Genomic DNA, 20626 nt, shown 5'->3' with positions numbered 1-20626 from the left:
TGTGGGCAGCTGACCCCGGGGAGTCTGACACAGGTGGAGGACACTCCAGACCCCTCCCTGCAGTGACCCTGGGCCAAGAGGACTCCGATGCCCTCTCCCAGGCACATGCCAAGGCCACGTGCATTCAACCCGCATGTGCCCCAACCCCTCATGCCCAAGAGAGGAGGGCAGGGAAGGTTCTGAGGCACGGGAGGCAGGGACACAGAAACCAGCTGCCAGTCGCCGACTCGGTGGTTGTGCCGATCTCCCTACCCGGACATGAGTAAAAGGACTGAGACCCAGGCAAGGTCCCAGGGAAAGACTTGTCTCACTCTAATGGGCTGTTTAACTTGGCATGCTCTTCGGTGTTAACTCAGAAACCCCTGGACGTGAAGTTCCCTATCTCTGTTTTGACATAACTGATGCATCACATACTCAGTCAATTCCGTAAAACTTCAGCCTGGTAACGGCGCGCTGTGGGGTGCGCGGTCCTTGCTCGGAGAGCTCCCGTTAGCCTGGGGATGCGGGGATGTGGGCCTCGATTAACATCTGGACTGCACCCACACTGGTGATTCCTCATGTGTCCTATGCATGAAGCATGCCCACCAATGAAGACCAGAACTGGGTTTTTTTCTTTCTTTCCCTTTTTCTTTCTTTTCTCAAGGTGAAGCCAGGAGATAAGACTATCTGATCAAATTCTGGCCACACGAAAGCAGAAGGGACCGGTGGTTTACTGAGTCAGACCCCTCTTGTGTGTGTGAGACTCCGCTAAAGGCATCCTTTGAGAGCCTGGGGTCATGACCTTCCCCTATGAAATGACAGAGACGTCAGATAGGCAAGAATTCCTCATATCTTCGGGAAAAAAGCGGAAGAAAATGCCTAAGGAGAATAAGGGTCTATTTCAAAATCAAAAAGAGGCGATGGGGGTAAAGCTAGAAGACAGTGCAACCAGAGGGCAGGAGGGATTGGCCGACGAAGGAGTAAGTCTGGAACGGTGCCAGGAGCGGGCAAGACGAGCCCTAAAGAAAATGACAAGCAGCGCCCACGCCCGCCTTGGTCCTGGCGACTCTTCGCCACTAACGCACAGTTATTCTCTCTAACGCTGGCGGTGCTTGGAAACCTCTGCAGAACTGCTCACGGGCATTTTCCAGGGTCGCTGCTTTGCGGGTTGGAAATGTTAAAATAACACAGGCAGCCCAGCTCTCGGGGGAACGCAGAGCTGTTCTCAGGGGAAAATGTCACAAAACCGAGTTTGGAGATGCATTTTTTTATTTTATTTTTTACTGAAAATATGATGACAATTCAATACTGAGCATGCGCCTTAAGGTTGCTAAAACTGCACAAAATGAGTAGATTTTTGTCCTTGCAATAGGATTCATCATCAGAACAATATGTAACTCATACAGCAGGTCTGACTCTGAGCAGAAACTGAACTAGGGCCAGGACACATGGCCGCCCAGGAAGGAAACAGCCTTTTCCCCCCATTTCTCTGGGTCGTGGAAGGGAAGTCACCTTCTGACAGTCTCCTGGTGTCTCCCTCCCGCCTCAGGTCCTGTCCTCTCCCCAGAGCTCACTAACCCCGCCTCACCTCCCAGCTGAATTCCTGTCCCCTCAGAGCTGCCAGTCATGCTAAGCAAGCCTGCCGATCTACGCCACACCAAGGAGTGGGTAGCAGATAAGCCCATGTTTAATAATCAACAGCATCTCCAACTGGCTTACTTTCAGACTTCGGTGCAGTATGGATAGAAATTAAGATGGAAAATCTGCAGGAATTTGGATTAGGGATGGTATGAGGACAAGATGACGCAGGCAAATAAACTTTGCCCAAGACTAATTTGAAGGCTATTTCTATTTCAAGGCTCTAAAGGGAAACGGGTGACTCTGGTTTTTCTTCGTGTGACAACAGTCCCTGTGGCAATGGTGGCAGAGGGCTCAGGATGCGAGGCGGCAGGGGTGGCGCTGTGCTGGTGAGAGAGGGAGCGTGAGACCCATTTGTCTGCGGGCCTCCTTGGAAAGTAATCAGGTCTGCTTGCTACCTGTACACAATTGTGTGTGATCTCTCTGGAGGTGCAGATGTGTATGTATGAGGCAAAGACAGACAGACAGATGGAGAGAGACAGAGAGGCCAAGAGAAACAGAGTATGCAGTCATTTGATGACAGTGTGAAATACAACCTTTTACCAAAAAACTCTATGCTGAACTTGGCCCCTTACAAACTCATCCTGCTACCTGTCTCCAACAACAACCTGAATCCCATGAATCTGCAGGTTACACTCAATGCTGAGAAGGTAAAGAAAGGCACCAAGAGGCAACAGAACCACCACATAAACACAGGGCCCAGAGACAGCCTTTAAACCCATTTTCCAGCGCGTAAAATCTGACTTCCCCATGATGACATCTCTCAAACAACACAAACATATATACCAAGAATCTTACCTTTTTACCTGATGCCTGAAAAATCTTAATTAAGGTGCCTGATCTTCGGTCAGCTCGAAAAATATAAACCTATGAAATGAAAAAAGAAAATCTAGTTAAGTTGGGAGCAATGAGCAAAGATATTTATCACCATCCTCCTGGGAGTCCTATTGAAATGCCTGACCCGGCACAGGACAGGTGTGCTTTTGCCGGCGGATCCTAATGCAGTCCACGTGGCTCTCATTTTATCAACTCTGCAAAGAAAGTGTCCTTCACCTCCTCCGCTCCTGGCCACATCATGGAGGAAGCCACGCATAGTAAGACCCTAGGAGCTTCCAAATCACCAGTAAACAATTCAACACTTAGGAGAAGTGTTTTCTTCCTTGAAATAGTTCTTTCATTCCTATGAGTGAGAGCTTGAGCAGGTATCCTACTAGTATATAATAAAAGGCAAATATGCAAATTGTCACCTCAGGAGTTCGACAGACCAAGAGTTCGACCGACCAGGAATTCGACCGCTCGCTATGATGTGTACACCACCAGGGGGCAGTGCGGAATGAAGGAAGGCCCCGGCCAGCAGCTGGGGGAAGGAAGGCCCCAATGGGCCCTGATCATAGGCAAGGCCTAGGGACCCTATCCATACACAAATTTCATGCACCGGGCCTCTAGTATCAAGATAAGAAAGAGGGAGGGAAGCATTTCAGACCAAGCAGTTTTCCAAAGTGACACCACAGACCTCAAGAGTCATGACATTTGCTTGCGTAAACAGGAATTTAGCTGGCAAACACCAGAGTTAAACATTAAATACATTTCTTTACCGGGGGGACTTCTCAGAGCCTTTAGGGTGCATGTATATACCATAAGTCTCCGCCACAAAAAAGATCATGGAGGTGGAACTTCCTAAATGACATGACTATGGAAGTTCCTTTTCAAGTTACATCGTATGGGAAGAGAATGTCTCACGAGAACCAGAGCAGGGAACCCTTGCACAGAGTGAAGGATCTCAGTGTGAATGTTGTCATGCCCAGATAACAGAAATCAATCACCACCCAATACCTGAAGGCCGGAGGTCCTTTTGGGGGTGCCTGGGAACCAGGTCTGTACCAGCTCCCATCCCTGGGACTATGGGACAGTCATCAGTTTTATCAACAGTGACCCGTTTCCCCAGCGCCTCTCATGTGGCCCAACTGGAAGCAGCATCGGCTGAGGCGTGGGCATCGCTGGGAACTGGGAGGTGGAGGTTTTGATCGAAGCCGCAGAGGTGCCGGCACTCCGCGGCTCCTCCCCCGGAAGACATTATCAACGCGGGAACAGGGAACAGCGCGCGCACTTCCTCGTCCTTCCACGGTGGAGAGGAAGCATGTGACTCAGGGAGACCCATATCTTTCTTGAAGTCACCAGAGTTCATCCCCATGCTTCCCCCTGCTCAGTGCCCTGGGGTTTTCCCCTGGTTTCATTTTCAAAGACCCTTTCTCCACAGCCTCAGCGCTGGGGGGAGGGAGGCACATGCTCCATAAACACCAGCAGTGACCCCTAATCCTGCCCAGGAGGGTGCAGGGAGATGACCCCCATAAACATATCATAGTCAAGCGGGTCAGCTGGTCATACTGACGCCCTGGCTGAAGGCTCCAGTTAACAGTGGTCTCGGCCTGTCATGGCCTCTCCAGAATCCAGACCCCATTACTCTGAGCCCCCGGAGATATGGTTAGACTACCTTAGGTCTACCCCATGGGCTCACACCATTCCTCTGTTCAGTCTTTCCCATCAGAGAACCTACAGAGTGTATTAAAAATGCAGATTCCTGACTCATGTGGACCTACCCAACCTACTCAATCTGGATTTCCTATTCCCTGGAGCCAAAGACCCATCAAGCATAGTTCTCTGCAGGGTCAGGCTCCAACCGAGATTCCCAAAGGGACTCAGACAGCCCTGAACCCATGGGGTCTATTCTACACTCTGGGCGGATACTTAGGGAAAGCGACCCACATATTCCCAGTCCAGCCTTTGGGCTGCACCAGTCTTGGTTCCAAAACATTGGGGGAAATAAATATAAGAATCTAGGCCCCAAGATAAATTCTCAAAGATATCTGGGACTAGACCTGGCTCTATGAGGTCAAAGTCAAACTTGGAAAGGGTTTGAGAAAGTGGAAGATTTGAAGTTAGCGGGCTGGGTCGGGGGGGCGGGGGAGGTGCCATGCTGCCAAGGTCAGTCTTAACAATCTCACTTGCACACGCGTGTGCACACACAGAGTCGGCTGTGAAAAACATTCTCAGATGCGAACGTGCAGGAGATGGAGAGTGCTATCCACACTCTGATGAAGCTTCCAGGTCAACTCCCAAAAGTGGCTGGAAGGAGACAGCAGAGGTGCCTCAATACTTCGTCACTTACCTGCCGGCCACCCAACAGAATCTTCAGATCCAAGGGAGGTGACAAACCCCTGTAACAGCCACAGTGTGCCCCCTTCCCTTCTGTCTGACCCCCTGCTATTCCAAAGGCTCTTCTCCTCACCTTCCCAATGCCTTCATCCTGGGGGGCGCCTCCTACCACATCGGTGGTGGACGGATGAGAGAAGTGGCCGGCGGTAACCGCATAGCCTGTAAGGAATGGGCAGACGCCAAGGGCAGGGTTGAGAAACAATGTCAGGGAAGAGAGAGATCCATCAGAGGAAGACGTTTCTCAAGTAACCCTCATCTAGGCAGTTATTATCCAGCCAGTCTTGGACCCAATGGCAGCTGTTGGTCTTCTCATGCAGGAATAACTCGTCTCACACAAAGACATGTTCGCCAGGACATCAGGGCAAGAAAGAGCGGACTCTGACTGTCTGTTTGGGACGGTACTGGGCTACATACTCCAGGTCTGTTTTCTTTTTCTTATTGACATATTTTTGAATGTTCATACAGTACACACATCTGAAGTGTAGAACTTAATGAATGTGTATACATGTATATAACCATGTAATCGCCACCCAGAGTGGATGTAACCATGGAAACACAACTGAGGAGAGTCCCTCATGCCCTTTCCCAGTCAATGCCCCCTCACAAATAGCCATGCTTCAGAATTCTATCACTACACATTATGTCTTCCTGGTCTAGAACTTCATTCACTCAACATAACTGTCACACCCATCCATGTTGAGTGTGGTCGTTTCTTTTTATTGCTGATTAATGTTTCATTGCATGAATATATCACAGTATCTTTTTCCCCCCCTATTGCTAGGCATTTGGTTTGCCTCCACTTTGGGGCTATTATGAACAGCTTGCACGTGTACTTTGGATGTCATCATGGCCTTTAACCTCCCAACTCTAGGGGAAAGATATGATTATTTCTTCCATGTTAGAGATGTGGAAAGTGGGACTAAAATGTGATTAAGCAAGATTCCCATGACCACACAGTAAGATTCAAATCCAATCTGTGTGCCTCCCAAGCCCCTGCTGTTGACCATTAGGCCACACTCCCTCCTAAGAGAATGCAGGAAGACACTAATAGGGATGGATGGATGGATGGATGGATGGATGGACGGGCGGATGGGTGGGTGGGCAGGCAATGAATCTGGATACAAAAGGAATCTAGAAAGAAAGGAAAAAGTTGTCTGAGTTTAGTCTAAATGTTTCCTGCACCTTCTAGAAGCCCTGCTGACAGGCTGAAACCTGTGTCCTCCGGCCCCCAGAAACCCTGTGCCATAGAGTCCTCAAACCTTGTCATCAACCTCAGACCTAAGCTGTGCCCATAAGCTCTTTGGGCTTTGTGATGAGACCACATTAGGGTCAATTCTTATTCACCATGTGGCTGCTCTCTCTCAGACTGGAGGCTCATGTTACCCAAGAGTATTCTGAGTGACAGAGAGCAAAGCCTCCGGGGAGCCTTGCGAAGCCGGCAGCAGATGGGGCCTCTGTTCCGTATGCAGGGAGAAGCCACCAGCCCCAAGCCTGGACCCTACAGCCACCGCCAAACCAGCCTCTCTCCGGCCTTCTTGTCACTTCCTGACCTAGTAAACACGGGTCGAGTCCCTACGAAGCACTAGGTACAGTGCTGAGTCCTGGAAATGTGAGACAAACGCCCCACCGCCAAGGTGCTCCCAGCCCGGCGAGGGTCGGCAGTATCTCCCTGGCAGGCACAGGGGAGGCGGCTCAGGGTCCAGACCTTGACCTCGGAAACCACGGGTTTTAATTAAACCCCCACTTTGCCACTGAAGAGCCATGTGACCTTGGCTACTCCGTAACTTCTCCGTACCTGTTTCTTTCGCTATAAAATGTGGGTGGAAAATAACAGCTATCTTACAAGGCTGTTTCGGGAATGAAAAGCGATAACAGGCAGAGCCTGGTGCACAGTAGGTGCTCAATAAATGACAGGACTGAGGAGCTGGAGCACAGGGCAGCGAACACCCCGAGGACTCGGAATAAAGGTTTTATGGTTTATTCACTGGGGAAAACCTTGCAGTTAGAGGGGAAAAGGCAAGTGGACAACCCTCTACTGCCTTCTCACAAGTGAATCTCTGTGAAAAGGGGACGGGACTCCCCCAGATCTAACTTATGGGTAATGTATGCAAAGATCGTTGCTTTCTCAGCATTGGGCCTAAAGTTAGCTTCCTTTTCAGTCCAGAATGACAGCAGTTAGGGCCTGAATTAAAGAAAAGCCATGTAGAATGTCCATGTACACAACCAAAGACAGTCTACCCTGTTCTTAAAGAGACATGATCACGCCGGGCCACATTCTTGCCTGGTGGCTGGCTGCTCACTTAAGCTGTGTCTATCTTCTTTCTAGAAGATTAAAAAGGTTGAGAAAACAGGAGGAATCTTTCTGAGCCTTTGATCAAACCCCAGCATTAGGCTGCTATCCATCGTGATAATTTTTGGTTCTGATTATCTCTGTTTGCAACCATCTTTGTGACCCAGAGGCAGAGACCTCGCCCAAAGGAACGGCATGGAAAACCGGGGTTCTATTGCACCCATTTTGTATCTGATCATTTGAACGTGAGTAACTGCTAGAATAAGAAAATAAAACGTTTGCTTCCCCGGAGGCTCAAGTGCCAGCTTTTTAATCAAATCACAGTTTGAATTCAGTTCCCTGCTTTGTTTCTCCTCCATATGTGAGGCTGGATGGTAAGGGACTGTAGCTAAAATTGTAACTGATCAGTATGGGTGTCAACGCCGGCAAATCCTTTTTGCCCCCAGTAAAGTAATAATTCGTGAACGTCGTGGCAATCGCTCCTGTGTCCCTTGTCACCTGTCACCTCCCTGAGCTACTCACCCAGGTAAGTGTACCGCCTGTTCATGATCGCTTCGTCATTCAGCTTGAAGTAGGTGTTGTCCGTCAGGTTCAGCACCTTGACCGTCCCAGCCCAATAAAACGACCCCGGGGCGCCCATCACCACCAGCTCCTGCCGGAGAGAAACCCAAAGGTGATCAGAAAAGAAGCTGAAGGGGGAAGTAGGCACCATCACCACAAGGAACTCATAAGTCAATTCAAGACAACTCACCGGGGACTCTCTTCAGCTGAGCAATACGAAAACGATGTCGCCCAATTCCCTGGCGTTATGGAGTCTATATACGGACAGGGCTTCCGGGAATAGAGACCAAGATAACTGAGCACGTGGACAAGACGAGTAACAAACTGGGTCTCTGTCCTACCCACAGAGGAAGCCTCACATCTTGTCCTCACTTTCCCACCAGGATCAAACAAGGAAATGGCAAAGATCGGACACTGCCCGAATTCCAGGGAGCGATGCTCGGGAAAAGATACCACCCCCGTCTCCAGCCAGGCCTCCAGCTCCGCTATCCAGCAACCGCACCTGCCCGCTACCGAGCAGGAGAAAAACACGGACCAACATCAGCTTTGCAAAAAAATAGGCAGGAAATCCCTTCCAGTCTTCACTCAGGCCTCTCGTCTCAGAAACGGCTCTGAAGCTGGGTGTTCTGGCCACTGTGGCCCCTGCAAGCCCAGAAGGATGACATCCAGAGAGCAGCGAGCCCCGCCTAAGGGAAGGACGCAGACTGGAAAGAGAAGAGAGCACGGACAGCTAGAGACAGCATTACCATTTGCTTTTTGTTTGTTTGGTTGGTTGGTTGCTTAATCCTCACCCGAGGATATTTTTTCCATTGATTTTTAGAGAGTGGAAGGAAGAAGGAGAGGCACAGTGAGAGAAACATCGATGTGAGAGACACACATTGCCTGCTTGCCTCCCGCTCGTGCCCCAATCAGGGCATGGAATCGAGCCTACAACCGAGGTACTTGCCCTTGGCCAGGAATCGAACTCACGACCTTCCAGTCCGGGGGCCGGTGCTCTAACCACTGCTCGGGCAGGGCAGCGCTACTCTTGTAAGCTGGCCTTGACACACTAAGACACATCTGTCTCCCGCATTTCCATTGGCAGCAATGGGCCAGAAACCACCCAGGGGCCGACGCTGGGGACAACTCTATGCTCAGAGGTGACTCGGTGACCCACGGAGGGCGGCACGGAAACCCGCACGGTCTTACCCACAAGAAGAGGCGGAACTGTGCTAACGGAAGTTGGAAAACTGTGCTAACGGGGACAGCTCCCATCGGGATTCTAAGTCACGGCACGTCCATTCGACAGATTCTGCGGCCATAAAAATACCGCAGGCGATCCAATGGCACAGAGTCACACGGTGCTCTGAGCGTGAGAGAGTACACCAAACAACACCCGTGCCGCGAGCAGGCTTATAAAAGAAGAGTGTACACAGACAGACAGACAGGCCGAGGCCAGAAGGGTAAGCTCCAAACCACGTGTGGTTTTTCCACCGGGTGACAGACAGGATTTCAGGAAGCCGCCTTTTTTGATTTTTTTTTTTTTCTCTCTCTTTTATCCCAGAGGTTTATTTGCTCAGCGTTTTCTCAAATTTCTAGAACAATGATTAAACACTGACAATGAAGTCATCTCAGAAAATGCAAAATGGGCCCTGGCCAGTATTGCTTAGTGGTTAGAGTGTCAGCCCGTGCATGGAAGGGTCTCGGGTTCGATTCTCAGTCAAGGGCATGCACCTGGGTTGCAGGTTTGATCCAGGGCTGGGCCTGGGGGGGAAGAGGGGGGCAGGGGATGGTGCGGGAGGCAACCAATCTATGTGTCTGTCTGTCTCTCTTCCCCTCCCCCCATTCTCTCTAAAAATCAATGGAAAAAATATCCTCGGGGAAGGATTAGCAAACAAACAAAAAACGAAAATGCAAAATGTGTTCCCGGGAGGACACTGCACAGGCATTGAAAGGGAGCCCAGGCCGCAAGGAGGCTGATGGGCGGAGGGAAGCAAGGCGCCCACTGCATCCGTGCATCCAGTGGTGCCGGGCTGAGCCCTTCACTCCTGCCTTCCCCAGGGGGAGGGAGGAGAGGAGCAGTGCCTCATCCTGGAAGTCCCTCATCTCTGGCTTTTTCCATTCAGTGCAGGTGATGCCTGTATCTGCTGGCACTGCCCGCAAGTTACTGATGCTTTAGTTCCCCACCCCCCAGGACCAGCCAAGGCGAATGTCACCCACAGACATGCCCGTTTCCCCAGGAGCTGCGTGTGGAGCCCCATCAATGAACAGAGTGGGCCTTGATCGCAGAACCTCAGGGCACAGGGGTGTCTGGGGGTGCTGAGAGAGGCCGGGGTTTCCTCTGCACACGGCACAGTGGAGGGAGCTGGACGGCAGAGGAATGCTCGGGTTCAACCATGGAAGTCTGTGCCGAACAGCCTTGCCCCCAGGTGTCTCCCCGCTTCCACCGTGGGCTCTGACGCTGGCGGGGCCGGTCCACGTCTTTTCTTACTTAGAGGAATCCATCCTCTAAGCTACAAAAATCAATGAAGTTCCCAGGAAACCCCCGCTTATCCCCAATGGCCGGTGAAAACTCCCGTGGTATCCATAACTGACTCAGCTTGGATAACCCCAGGGTCACCGGCCCCCAGGTCAGGCAGGCACTTTGGGGGAGAGTGCGTCAGGGCCACAGGGCCATGCCTGGAGGCCACAGAAGCACATCCAGCTTGGGGCCAGCTGCCGGCCCCGTGCAGGGGCCTCCCAGCTCACGGCAAAGGCAGGCCCAAGCGACGAGGTCAGCAGGAGGGCAGAGGAAGGGAGCAGCGCCGTGTGACCCCTTCCACCACATTTCCTGCTCAGCCTGCGACAGCTGAGGTTCCAGAAACGAGGGAGGCAGGGAGTTCAAAGACCTCCAGTTCAGAGAGGCCACAAGCCTGGGAACTGAAGCACAGGCCAAAGCCCCGAGTGGCCAGGAGACAGCATGACCAGGTCAGAGAACTGAGCCTCGGTCGCTGCCACTCCCCCCCTACCCCCCCCTCCCCCTCCCCCCGCCCCCCCCCTCCCCCATGCACCAAGGCCCCACTGCTGGGGGCTCCAGCGCAGCCGGCACATGCTGAGGCACCGGGGTTCCAGAGCCTGGAGTTTTCACAGGTCCCTGTTCCCCTGCCCGCCTTGAGCTCACCCCGCCACCTGGGTTTCCCCTCCACACCCTGCCCCGCCCTGCCTGCTCCTCCTACGGTGCCCCCCTCCCGCCCAGCCCCAGTGCCCTCATGTCCTCCCCCAACTTCCTGGCTGATGAGACCACCATGATGCCCCCTCACCGGGGACTCTCTCCCCTGCTTAGCTCTTCATCAACATCTCTGATGAGTTCTCAGGTCTGCGATGAGGCTACTTTCTCCCTGCCCCCCATCGAAAGGAGGCATCCTCCCCGCACCCTCGGCCTCCACGCTAAGCACACGCAGTCCCTCAGACAGTAACTAGCACTGGCCAGATCCAAGTTTCTAACTCAGGCGGACACGGGCCCCTCTACCCAAACACCTTCTGAAAACATCTATGCGTGTGCCTCATCCTCTCACTTAGCCCGTGTGTGAAGCAGACCCTCAGGGTACCCATCCCACTGAGTCCTCCTTGGGGGGCCCTTCCCCCGCACACCAGGCTCCAGAGCCCTGGCTGGAAAGCTTCTTCTCCCCACGCCCTCTGCCCACCCAGCCCACTGGTACTGCCTGCATACTCTCCAACTCCCCGCATCCTTCTCATCCCTAAAGGTCTCCCTAGCCTGCACCGTTGCTTCGGGGCTGGACCCCATCACAGCCCCCTACCTGGCCTCCCTCTAGGGCCTCCCACTTCCAAATTCCTGGGCACACCCAGCCCACGCAGCCACTCTCACAACATGGCCATCCATGTGTCATCACCTGCTCCTGAACAGACAGTGGGTCCCTGTCACCTACAGGGACACTAGACCTCCCTGGAGGAGGGACGGACATAGAAGTTGCACAATCTGAGCGCTTCCTGGGACAGAAGAGAGTAACCTTGGCACATGACAGGATGGTATTGCAAACCAAAGGGGACAGGAAACAGTTCAGCACACAGTATCAGAACAATCCACTACACACTTAGGAAACCCGCAGAGTTCATGTCTACCACGTAACGTCTGCAAAAAGAAATCCAGGTGCATTAAAGATACGCGTTCTTCCGGTCTACCAAAGTGCTAGAACAGTGGTTCTCAACCTTCCTAATGCCGCGACCCTTTAATACAGCTCCTCATGTTGTGGTGACCCCCAACCATGAAATTATGTTCGTTGCTACTTCATAACTGTAATGTTGCTACTCTTATGATCGTGATGTAAATATCTGATATGCAGGATGTATTTTCATTGTTACACACTGAACATAATTAATGCATCGTGATGAATCACAAAAACAATATGTAATTATGTGTTTTCCGACGGTCTTAGGCGACCCCTGTGAAAGGGTCGTTGGACCCCCAAAGGGGTCGCGACCCACAGGTTGAGAACCGCTGTGCTAGAAGAAAGCCCAGGTAGCATGTTGTATGCCTAGGACGGGATGACACCCACCTCGGTGAAGAAGCCTGCGATCCCAGCCTGGCAGGAGCCGTGTTCTTCTCCGTACTTCTTCTTATACTCTGGAGGGGGCGGGAGGAGAGAGAGCAAACCACAGCCTGGTCAGTGTGTGCCAGTCGTGTGCGGGGCGGCCAAGCGGGCCCCCTCCCCGGGTGCTGCTGCGGGCTGGGCCCCGGGACACCGTCCAGCCTGAGGCACGGCAGGGAAGTCTCAGGAACCCGCCCGACCACGAAAATCCAGACTCTGGTGCCATCAGGGAGCGAGGCTGCCAAGTGCCCCAGAGGGCGTCCTCGTGCATGTGGGGAGAGAGCAGCAGCAGCCATGGTGATGGAATGGGAGGCGGGTGACAACGATCTCATTAACGTTAGTTAGGAAGGACCGAGAGCCCCAGCAGGAAGGAGGAGCTGAAAACATGGCCCAGACATGGAATGATGTCGCCCTCCCAGCATGCAGACGACCAAGCCTCCGAAAAGACACTCCATACGGCTGGAGGCAATATGGTTCCCTCCACGCTACCCAAACCGGCCACGAGAGCCCATCTGCAGAAGGAGGGGACCCCCATACCTGCCCCGGGACCCGTTCCACCATCACTGGTGGCGTGCAGTGACACTATACACTGCCACCCCGTTTTCCTCGTCCCGCACAAGGAAAAGGGGGGCGGGGGGGGGGGACCGGTCCAGGTCAAAAGAAAACCAAAGGATGAGCTCTTTGCTCCCCACTCCCTCAGCTCCCAACGCTCCACCCTGCCAAAGGGGGCTGTTTCATTTTGAAGTTGGCAAGGGAAAGTGCTAGCATGTTCCTGGCCCTGTGTCGACTCACACCATGGCACATATCCTTCATCCCTGAGAGCCCGTATCGCCATTTACCTGTTGACAGGTAACACCCCTGAGGCTCAGAGAGGCTGAGTGAACTGTCCAAGGTCACACAGCTAGTCAACGGCAAAGCCAAAATTCTACCCCAGGCTCGGCAGGCTCAAAAAGCCACAGGCTGTCATCTCTGCGGCCCATCCGAGGTTTTGCAAAGTGAGGGATTGCACAACAGCCAGGAAGCAACCAGCCGTCTGCACTCAGGACATGTGTAAAGACATGGAGAGATGTTCAGCTCAGATGACTCAGATAAATGACAGGTGACCCTGACGTTGCTGGACACTGGCTCACGGCTGCCCCTGGGCACCTTCGGGTGGGGGCTAGCCAGCAAAATAACCCAGGGGACACCCCTCACCCCCTTGGGCTCTAAGCCTCTGGTACCATGAAAAGCAACATACTTACTTTGGAAACTTTTCTACATAAATACACAATCTCCTTAAATCTGAAACAAAATAAATAATACAAGGGAACAGTGAAGCCGGGATTGCAACACAGTGCCACTTCCTGCAGCCCAGCTCTGCTGGAGGAGAAGGGGAAGGGCCCTGGGGACACGTCCAGAGTAATTCACTTCCTAACAACACTCACCGCAGAGCCTGGTAACATTTTCCAGTAAGTGGCCATTAACCGCTGCTAAATTACTACGGAATGTCAAGCGAGTTACTCGTCCTCCCTGCAGAGGGCTAAGCGGCTCCTCGCGGGGTCCTGGTAACCAGGAGAACTCAGCAGGCCTGCCCTGCCCCAGAGCAGCCCGGGGCCAGCACAACTTGCTTGTTCTCCGCACAATCTCACCCCGGGGCTGGGCGAGGGGCATGTGCAAAGTCACAGATAGCCCAGCCCGTGTGGCTCAGTGGTTGACCCGACCTATGAACCAGGAGGTCACGGTTTGATTCCCCCACAGGGCACATGCAAGTGTAGGATGTGCAGGAGGCAGCCGATCAATGATTCTCTCTCATCACTGATGCTTCTATCTCTCTCTCCCTCTCCCTTCCTCTCTGAAATCAATAAAAATATATTAAAAAACAAAAAAAAAACAACACCAACAAAGTCACAGATAGGTCCTGCATCCAGTTGTAGGATGGCAAGAAACAATAAAAAGTAATCATAATCCCTACACCCTATGGCACAAGGAGCGGAACGCCCCAACCTGCACGGTTATATGCAACCTAGAAAGTCTGGAAAAAGCATATCCACTCGCCGACACTGGGGGCTAAACACCCACTTGTCACTCCCGAGCAAATAAAGCAGAGAAAGGAAACTCAGATGCCCCCAAACTGAACGAAACTGCAGGGCAGGGCACCCGTCCGGCCTCAGACGTCTACGACAGGAATAGGGACTACGTCGGAATCTTCCATGCTTTAAAGAAGAGACGGGTCTCAAGGTCTCCCGTGCGAGCGACACTGAAGAGGGGTAGGTAAGAACATGTCAGCGTCTCTCTCCGCCTCGTCCCCACACTCCGTGCCAGGAGCGGACCCAGGGTTTCTGAGGTGGCCACAGACGCAAGGGGAGCTCCCGGCCCCAGGAGAAAGGCCCGCGAAGTGAAGCCTTTTTACTGTCACTTCTGCCTCGGCCACCAAGGAGGCAGCGACTGGGCACCATCACAGGCCAGCTCCTGGCTCCCCAAATAGGGACGTGCCTCATCAGAGGTCGGAGGGCGAGGCTCGCACAGAGAGCAGGCACCATCCCACCGGCTCTGAGGTTCTGAAACCCCAGGGACTATACCTGCCTTCTCAGGATGCCCGAAAACGGGACTCACACCACTGGGGGCTCCTGACTGGAACCCATCCCTCTCAAGGAGAAGACAGGCAATGTTCCGGCCTCCCAGGATCCTGCGTGACCCTGGGATCAGCCTCTTACTTTGGGAGAGGATCACCCCGTCCAACCCCACAACCTCTGGGAGGGTACGGGGAAGTTATAGGACTCTAGCCTAGGAAGGCTCCACGGACGGGCCCGGATTAGACAGCTGCACATTCCAAGCCCCCCACAGCCTTCCAGAACCCTCCTCTGCTCCTCGGTCAAGGTGACCTTGCAGGTAAAGGTACAGGGGACCCTCTGCTCATCATAAAACGTGTTTGTTCATCTCACAGTCTACTCAGCACAAAGATGAGCTCATTCATCTCAGCGCCCCCAACACCAGCCCTGTGCCAGGCACCTGTGCGTGCTGAGGACAGGGGTGCATACGTGCTGTTCCGTCCCACCTGACACGAAGTACTGAACCCCCAACCTGCTTCGATTTGGACCTCTGTCCCACCCACCCCCAACCTTCCAGCCCTGCCTCCTTCTCTCTTCCAACCTGTCAGGCTCCCTGACCTCCACCCCAGCCCTGATTGGAAAGGACTTGCATTCTGTGCACTGGGTTCTCCACCCGGTGCCACAACTAACTGCAGAGGTCAAGGTTGAGGGTGGGTGTGAGCACAGCAAGGACCTGCTGGGTGGACTGTTCTGGGCTTTCCAAACCTAGAGTGGCTGAGCCCACCCTGGGCAATTCCATCTCCCCTTGGGCCCCAGGAGAATATGCAGATCCAGTTCTTCAATCCCTGCCCAGCCCTAGGCATGACCCTTCACTGTCCCCCAAAACCCAAGAGGAGCCCCTGAGCCACAGCCGGGACGGCCCAGCCCGGGAGGCCAGGCCCATAACGTTGCCTTGTCTGGGTTCAAACCCATCCTCCGTAGGCGAAGTGCTCTCTCTCAAAGCCACACACACCCCTCTGAAGAACTGAGGTGAGCATCCTTCGCAGACTTCAGAGCTGTCCCTCATCAATCATGTCTGGAGAGGCAGCCCGCTGCCCCGTACGGCCGCCCGAGCCCCAAGCTCTGGTCCAGCCCCGCCTGCTCCTTGGCAGTTAAAAAAGAAAAAAATCACATTGCCCGAGCCTGCTGGGTAGTCAGTAATCCCGAATAAGTGAGGTGCGACCTAAGAAAGCGCATTGTAAAGGGAACAAGGCCACACCACAGGTAAACTGACACCCCAGGGTGCCAAGGTGACCATCAGGGCCAGGCCTGGGCTACGGGGACTTTCCCAAGAGGCAGTGGCCAGATGCACCGGGCACTGGACCACAGCTCACGTCAGTTATTTGCACTTTTTGGAGTGCTATCTCTGTGCATAAAAGACACCACAGTTACTATAACCTGATTCTTTCTTTTAGAAAATGACATAAAGAGGTCCAGTGGAGGTTTCTCCCTAAGGCACTTCCCAAACATACAGGCCTGGGATCTGGGTGTGCAGACCCACCTATGTGCCATGCCCACATCCTGGAAAACTTGCATTTGGCCTGCCCTGCCCACAGCAGGCAGGAAAGCCTCTCCCACAAAATCAGGAGAAGGGGGGAGGGGACGTGGAGATAAGGGGCTGCGCAGGGACCCCCCAGGTCACACCCCTGCCATTGAGAAGTGCAGGAAGTAGGGGTGGAGGGGTGGGGTGGGACCTTCAGTCTCTTGTGTTCCCAGGAAGAATTGTTCCTGCACACACACAAAGGCTGCGGGCCCCACAGGGGGCTGCTCCCGGGCACGCCCACTCAGCCTCCGAATGCCCCGAGGACATGGCTCTGGGGAACAGAACATGCATCCACCTGGAAGAAGCCAGCTTGGCAGGCCAGCAGCTCACAGACGCTATAGGAAATCGAAGGCTGTTACATCTGGGGGAACTGAACCTGGGAAGCAAAAGGTGTGGCTGAAGGAGGGGGCCTAGACGTGGGCTGGGGGAGTTGGGGCAGGACAGAAGGCTGCTTTCTGCTGCGCCCGGTCTGAATTACTGGGCCTGCGTCACCCGCTTTGAAGCACTGAAGTTGTATGGCTCCTCATTCTAAAAATGGCAGAATTCTCCTCGGTTTAGCTGCTGGTTTCACTAAGCCCTGTCTAAACAGAAGGCAATTCAGAGAGGAAAAAATATGCTGGTTTCCAGACATTCACAATCCACACAGCTCAATGCCCGGAGCTTTTGAATTTTAATTCGTTCAAGAATAAACTTGGGTGGGGTCCCTTCCTGCACTCTTCCCAGACCCTGGTGGGATAAAACCAACCCGTGGAAAGATCAAGATTTATATACAGAGGAACATATATCCTTCCTACTAATCTCTCTTCCTACTTCCCATCTGAGCACGTTTCATCTTTCAAAGCCAGTCTTCTTAACACACCAATTTTAAAATTATTTTTCCATGGTTCCTTAGCTTAGCCATGAAATAAAATATCAGATTTTTTTAAAAAATAGCTTTCCAGTCTTCAATTATTTCTGGTTGTTTTTTTTTTTTTTTTTTTTTTTTTTTTTTTTTGCTCAACTTGTGAGTGAAAACTAAATAACTGACAATTAACAATTTAGAAGATAGCGACATTGGGCAGACAGCTCTCGTAATAAAAAAGGTGCTGCAACATACAAAACTGAAGAGAAAACAGAATGACCCTCAGTTGTGAGGGACCACCATCTAAATGGAAAAAAAAAAAAGATCTAAATAGCTAGGTTGGAGAGGAAGGGACAACGTTTTATCAAAATAATTGACAATTAAGCTATGGCGAGCATTAAATGCACACTGCAATAAAGCTAGAAACTTACAATTATGTGAGAAAAAGAGGCTTTGAGAGGGGAAATGATCTTTAGAGAATGTCTCTAATTCTAATCCTAGCCATTCATTTTACAGATGAAATCACAGTTGCTCAGAGACAGCAAGGCGTTTCTTTAAAGCCACACAGCTAATTACCCTGCGTCAGGATTAAAGAGCAAGGCTCCTAACTGCCCATCTCCTTCGGCCACACCATCATGCCTCACAGGGCGCACTTCCAGTGATAATATTCTTATCTTTAAAAAAAAATTGTTTCCCCACTGATGGATGGATGGATAAATACAATGTGGGATATACGCGTGTTGGCGCTGGGCCGCTGGGGTGGGGTCAGACCAGACCTTGGTTCAGCAACCTCAGTGCTTGGGACTTGAGTTCTGGGTGGGAACTAAGGGGGTCTAACCTGCATGAGCAGCAACGTGCCAGGGAGGAAAGGTCAGGGGAGGGTCCAGCCATAACCCAGAGGAGGAAAGGCTGCCCTGGGGGCAGAGTACTTGTTTTCTTCGCAGTTTTGACCATTGCTAGGCACCGGGGCTTTCCACTCTGGTGACCTCTGTACCTGCCCTGCCGATCTTGCTCTGATCTTGTCTAACTGCCTACCATACATTCATTGGAATATTATTCAGCCTTAAAACGGAAATGCTACCACGTGATACAACATGGATGAACCCTGAGGACATCACGTCAAGAGAAACAAGCCGGGCACAAAAGGATAAAGACACTACGATTCCACATGTAGGAGGTCCCTACCATAGTCAAGTTCATTGGCACAGAAAACAGAAGGGCAGTCGCCAGGAGCTGGAGGGAGGGGCATGGGGAGTCCTTGTTTAATGGTCCAGAGTTCCAGCTTGGGAAAACGTCCTGAAGATTAGCGATGGTGGCTGCACAGTAATGCGAATGTACGTAATGGCACAGAACGTGGTTAAAATGGTCCATTTTACGGTATCCCAACAGGTAAAAACATTGCAGTAATGTTCTGTCATCTTTAAAGTGTTCCCAGAATCTAATAACACGTTTTTGCCAGCTCCCTACTTTAGAAGGAGAAACTAGCAACTTTGCAGGCACATCATAATATGCCTACATTCAACCTACTGTGTGTTACGGACTGAATGTTTGTGTGCCCCCCAAATTCGTATGCTGAAAGCATGCTCCCCAACGTGATGGCATCAGAAGGTGAGCCCAGGAAGGTAACTGGGCTTGGATGAGAGCATGAGGGTGGAGGCCCCTACATTGAATTAGGGCCCTGGTAAGAGTCCTGAGTGAGTTTGCTTCTTCCTGCTCTCCACCGAGGGGGGAGGGGGGAGGGGGGAGGAGGGAGGCGGGGGGAGGGGTACACTAAGATAAGAAGACAGCCACCTATGAATCAGGAAAGGGGCCCTCACCAGACACCCGCCAGAGCCTTGATCTGGGACTTCCCAGCCTCTAGAACTGGGAGAAATAAACACTTGTTGTCTTAAGTCACCCAGTCTCTGGTATTTCTGTTATGCAACCCAAACTGACCAAGACTGTGCATTGTGTTATTTTTTCATCCCTCCAAAAAAGTGGCCCTACTTCAGCGACAACGCCAGCTCTGGGAAGAAAGTAGAATTCTCTTTCTTCCCAAAGCTAAAAAGCTATGGAATCACTAACACATGGAAAGTCAAATCACTGTTCAGAGATTAGAACCAAATGCTCAGAGTAGGAAAGATGCAGAACAGCCTCCCAGGAAAATTTTATCAGGCCCCGTGCACCTGCTGGGACTGCAGCAAGGCCTGAAAAGTCTTTAATGCAGTATCCTAAACCTTCCTAAAATAAAATGATGACAAAAGAATAGGAAACTTTTCTCTGGGCTCCCCAGTAACCACACAGAAAATCCACATCCCAACAGAACAGGAAGTACAAAAAAAAAAATACTCTGAACTTAAAAGCCAGCAACCTACCTCTGCTTAAAAAGCCCATGACTTTCATCAACCTCCCTCAGTTTTCTCATCTGTACAATAGGGATAAGAATAGGTGCCACAAAATGATGTGATTGCTCAGTAAGAACATACATGTTAGCACAACATCTGGCACTCAGTAGGTGCTTGATTCATGTTAGGTGAATCTGAATCTGTTAGTTTCTCTGAGAGGAATAAAACCTTAAATACCCATCACCCAGATATGCAAATGTAGAAGAGGCGATTCATAACATTTGGACATCCATAAACAAAGTATTGAGGCCGTTTAAGCAATCAGTAATTCCACACAATGTATGGACACCTGTTTGAAGTATCCTATATAATAAAGAGGCAATATGCAAATTGACCACCATGTCCTCACAAGATGGCCACCCCCATGTTGTCACAAGATGGCCTGCAGGGGAGGGCAGTTGTGGGCGATCAGGCCAGCAGGGGAGGGCAGTTGGGGGCGACTGGGCCAGCAGGGGAGCAGTTAGGCGTTGATCAGCTGGCAGACAGAAGCAGTTAGGGGCAATCAGGCAGGCAGGCAGGCGAGTGGTTGGGAGCCAGCAGTCTGGATTGTGAGAGGGATCAGGGCCTAAACAGTCAGTCAGACATCCCCCGAGGGGTCCCAGATTGGAGAGGGTACAGGCTGGGCTAAGGGACACTCCCTCCCCCAAGGGCACGAATTTCATGCACCGGGCCTATAGTAGACTATATTTGTGTCCAAGATAAAAATCCTTGGCACCAAAGGAAAAGCTTTGATGGGACTCCCTGGACCCTGAGAGCCACTGCCAGAGACTTGGCCTCCTCCTCTAGACCTGGCTGTCCCCTCCAGCCACCTTTCCTCTCCCTCCTCAGGGTCCCTCTCTGCCTTTACTGGCCATAATTCAAAACTGAGACTTTTTCATTATTTTTAAAATGAACTAATAAATATTAAAGATATAAAACGTAAGGAGTAAATGAACATATAAAGTGAATTCCTCTGTGAGCCCAATATTTCTTTTTTTTTTGACACTCAATATTATTTTATATTAGTTTCAGGTGTACAGCACAGTGGTCAGACCATCATATAATT

The 20626-nt window shown here is 51.8% G+C and overlaps 1 protein-coding gene across 1 annotated transcript in view; it reads right to left on the bottom strand.

The window, feature by feature from the left end:
* The window catches only part of ITGA9 (integrin subunit alpha 9), a 270400-nt gene that overhangs the window by 219990 nt on the left and 29784 nt on the right, over positions 1 to 20626 (bottom strand). The window contains exons 5-8 of the mRNA XM_036333155.1: positions 12214 to 12281; positions 7643 to 7772; positions 4904 to 4989; positions 2416 to 2484 (exon numbers count right to left, since the gene is read on the bottom strand). Coding sequence (XP_036189048.1) covers positions 2416 to 2484; positions 4904 to 4989; positions 7643 to 7772; positions 12214 to 12281 — 353 coding nt within the window. The remainder of the gene's footprint in view (positions 1 to 2415; positions 2485 to 4903; positions 4990 to 7642; positions 7773 to 12213; positions 12282 to 20626) is intronic.

The sequence above is a fragment of the Myotis myotis genome, unplaced genomic scaffold, assembly GCF_014108235.1.
Source record: "Myotis myotis isolate mMyoMyo1 unplaced genomic scaffold, mMyoMyo1.p scaffold_m19_p_13, whole genome shotgun sequence".
Taxonomy (NCBI): Eukaryota; Metazoa; Chordata; class Mammalia; order Chiroptera; family Vespertilionidae; genus Myotis; species Myotis myotis.
The sequence above is the reverse complement of the archived record's forward strand: the minus strand, read 5'-3'. Positions and strand labels throughout refer to the sequence as shown.